Below are 3,436 nucleotides of genomic sequence, written 5' to 3'. Positions count from 1 at the left end.
TCTCTACACTGTGTGTGTGTGGGGGGAGGGGGAGGGGGGTGCACGAGGATGGCTTCTTGATGGCTTCTTGGTGGCGTTAGTGGGCGAAGTTGTGTGTGTTTAATGTGTGTGTGTGTGTGTGTGTGTGTGTGTGTGTGTGTGTGTGTGTGTGTGTGTGTGTGTGTGTGTGTGCGTGTGTGTGTGTGTGTAGGTACGAGGACGGCTTCCTGGTGGCATCAGCGGGTGACGTGTGTGTGCCGGAGCGCCGGCCTCTGGAGCAGGAGAATGATCGCTTGCGTGCGGCCATGACGTCGCTAAGGGCGTTGCTAGGGGCGGAGCGAGGCCGGCGGGAGGAGGCGGAGCGAGAGTGTTCCGCCGTGGTGGCAGAGTTCCAGAGATTGGAGCAGCGCCTCCTGGGGGCCGAGGGCTGCGCTCTACGGGTGCAGGTGAGTATACTGACGCTTATCTGTCTCTCATGACACAAACACACCAGAAGCGACATGAGCAACACCAGTGACGGAAGTACATGTAATTGACTTTGTATGGAGGAGCTGGCGACAGAAGAGACAAAAGCGATTTTGGCGACAAGAAGCAATTTGAGGGACTTGAGCAACAGTTCGTAGTTGGACTTCAGCAAACATTATGCTAATTAGCTATGTTGCGGTTTGGCGATAGCCGGTGCAGCCAATTGTGATGTTGGAACGCTTACAGTCTGCTTTTAGCGATCGTACTCTGTCCTGTTGCCTCTTTTCACCTTTTCACCTTTTTCTTTCTCTCTCTCTCTTTCTTCTCTCGTTCTTCTCTCTCTTCATGTCTCTTTCTCCTCCTCAGGAGTTAGAGGCTGAGCTTCGTGAGATGCAGGCTCTGCGTAAGTCCCGCCTCTGCTTGACGGGTATCTCCTCCAGTTTCGAGGGGGAGGAGCCTCTGGAGCACACGCTGCTAAACCACGCCCCCGAGACCGACACCCCCGTCGATGCCATCGGCACAGCCACCGCAGCCGCTGGCTCGCAGGCCGAGGGGGCGGAGACTTCCGGAGGGGGAGGGGGCGACTCGGGGGGCGTTCCCGTACGCAAGAGCTGCAGTGACACAGCCCTGTCTGCCATCTCCAGCCGCGACGCCTGCGGACGACCACGTGGCAGCTACGCCCTGCATGCTAACGGGGTATGTCAATATATCTCTTTTTACCTATACAATGGCGCTAGCCGCTACGGCCTACACGCTAACGGGTGTATGACAGTGGGTCTTTCTCAAAGCCTAGGCCAGTGCCCTTCCAAGTGTATCAGCCTAATTAGTCACGCCCAGTGATTGGATACCCTTTATTAGTCACACTCAGTGATTGGATATTCTGTAGAGTTCACCAAAAAGTATCCAATCACTGGGCGTGACTATTTAGGCTGATACTCTTGGAAGGACACTGGCCTAGGTTTTGAGAAATACCCAGAGTATCATTATACCTATACAGTATTGCTAGCAGCTACACCCTGCACGCCAACGGGGTATGTCAATATATCATTATACCTATACACTATTGCTAGCAGCTACACCCTGCACGCTAACAGGGTATGTCAATATATCATTATACCAATGCAGTATCGCTAGCAGCTACGCCCTGCACGCTAACGGGGTGCGTCAATATATCATTATTATACCTATGCAGAACCTAGAGCAGTATTATCATATTTACATGTACAGTATATCTGTGTGTGTGTGTGTGTGTGTAAGAAAGACTAAGGTTCTACTTGGCATCGAAACGTGCCTTGTCTGTCGGTTACACATTTCGGTTCCCAGATGTTCATCACGTCAGTTATCATTTCGCATTTAAAACCCCGGAACGTTAACACGGTCAGAACGGCAGTCGCTTATTTATCGTAAAACATCTGGCAACTAATTGTGGTCACATTCTGGCTTGCAGAGACTGCTGGCAGGCTACAACCCCCTTTTAAACAGGCGGTCAAGTCATCTGTGGATACTAACACTGTTGCGAGGGAAATTATCATCAGCCCATCTTTACCTTGTATAGGCCTACCTGAAGGGGAGCGAGTGGGATAGAGCAGCATCACTATTGGAGGAGATTGAAAAATATTTCACGTCACCTCTATTACTGATTCTTGTTCTATCTGCCAGTTCTGTGAGGCAGAGATTCAGACGTGCAGCACGAAATGGATAGGGTTGTGTTTAGGTTGTAGATCATAGTTCTCAATTTAAAACAACGTTTAAACTTCAACCGTATAATGAGGGAGGCTCGGTGGTCGGTTATGATTTTTGAAAATTTCGTCTTCCCGAGTGTTTATAAAATAGGAACCGAAATTGGCACCGTCAGGAATCGGCACCGAAATGAAGGTAATGGAACCGGAACCGAAACAGAAAAATTCTGATTGATACTCAGCCCTAGGTATGTCCATCCTGCGTGTCTTCATAGGTTGTCTATCCTGCGCAAGGTGGATGAGCAGTATTATCATATCTTTTGGGACGCCACACATGGAAGCAGCCGTTACACTAAGTTTCCCCTTGTGGGGAACATAAGTCTAAGTCTAAGTCAATAAACATAAGTCTAAGTCTAAGTCTATCTATGTATCTCTGTGTGTGTGTGTGTGTGTGTGTGTGTGTGTGTGTGTGTGTGTGTGTGTGTGTGTGTGTGTGTGTCTGTCTGTCTGTCTGTCTGTCTGTCTGTCTGTCTGTCTGTCTGTCTGTCTGTCTGTCTGTCTGTCTGTCTGTCTGTCTGTCTGTCTGTGTGATGCTAAAGGTGCGCCGGCGGGGCATGTCCATCCTGCGCGAGGTGGACGAGCAGTACCACGCGCTCCTGGAGAAGTACGAGGAGCTGCTGGCCAAGTGCCGTCGCCACGACGACGACCTGTGCCACGCCGAGGTGCAGACCTCGCGGCCCGTCTCCCGCGACCCCTCCATGCGCCACTGCTGCCCGCCCGCCGTCACCGCGACCACCACCACTGACGACGCCTCCGCTACTACTGCTACCGCAACAGCCAGCGCCAACGCCCACGTGCCCGCCACCACGCACTCCCCGCCACACACCCCCTCCACCCCGGAGGCCCTTGAGGGCATCAGCAGGCAGGTGGAGGCCGTGGATAAGCGGCTGGGCCGCGACACGCCCGAGTACAAGACCCTCTTCAAGGAGATCTTCTCACGCCTGCAGAAGACCAAGGGCGACATCAACACGCCGGGGGGCACCTCTAGGGGGCGCAAGGCCAGCAAGTGACACTAGAATGCAACAGAGACAACAGGGATAGATGCACACATACACACACACAGACACATTATACACATATAAATAGACAAATACAGACGTGTAAAGACTGATACAGACCAAGACTGACATTATCACACCAGGCTCTAGGGGGCAGCAATTGACATTACAAAGGAGACAGGATACATAACACGTACACACATACACACATAGATACACATGCACAAATACACACATACTGTGTATGCACAGCAT

General features: G+C 51.7%; 1 protein-coding gene across 1 annotated transcript in view; it reads left to right on the top strand.

Moving 5' to 3' along the window:
* cdr2l (cerebellar degeneration-related protein 2-like) overlaps nt 1-3,193 on the top strand; it is a 17,284-nt gene extending 14,091 nt beyond the window's left edge. Inside the window, exons 5-9 of the mRNA XM_063221046.1 lie at nt 191-425; nt 811-948; nt 991-1,140; nt 2,723-2,894; nt 2,961-3,193. Of these exons, the coding sequence (XP_063077116.1) occupies nt 191-425; nt 811-948; nt 991-1,140; nt 2,723-2,894; nt 2,961-3,193 (928 nt within the window). The remainder of the gene's footprint in view (nt 1-190; nt 426-810; nt 949-990; nt 1,141-2,722; nt 2,895-2,960) is intronic.
* The last annotated feature ends 243 nt before the right edge of the window (nt 3,194-3,436 follow it).

This window comes from Engraulis encrasicolus, chromosome 17 (assembly GCF_034702125.1).
Source record: "Engraulis encrasicolus isolate BLACKSEA-1 chromosome 17, IST_EnEncr_1.0, whole genome shotgun sequence".
Taxonomy (NCBI): Eukaryota; Metazoa; Chordata; class Actinopteri; order Clupeiformes; family Engraulidae; genus Engraulis; species Engraulis encrasicolus.
Note: the sequence above shows the minus strand (reverse complement) of the source record. Positions and strands in the feature narration are given on the sequence as shown.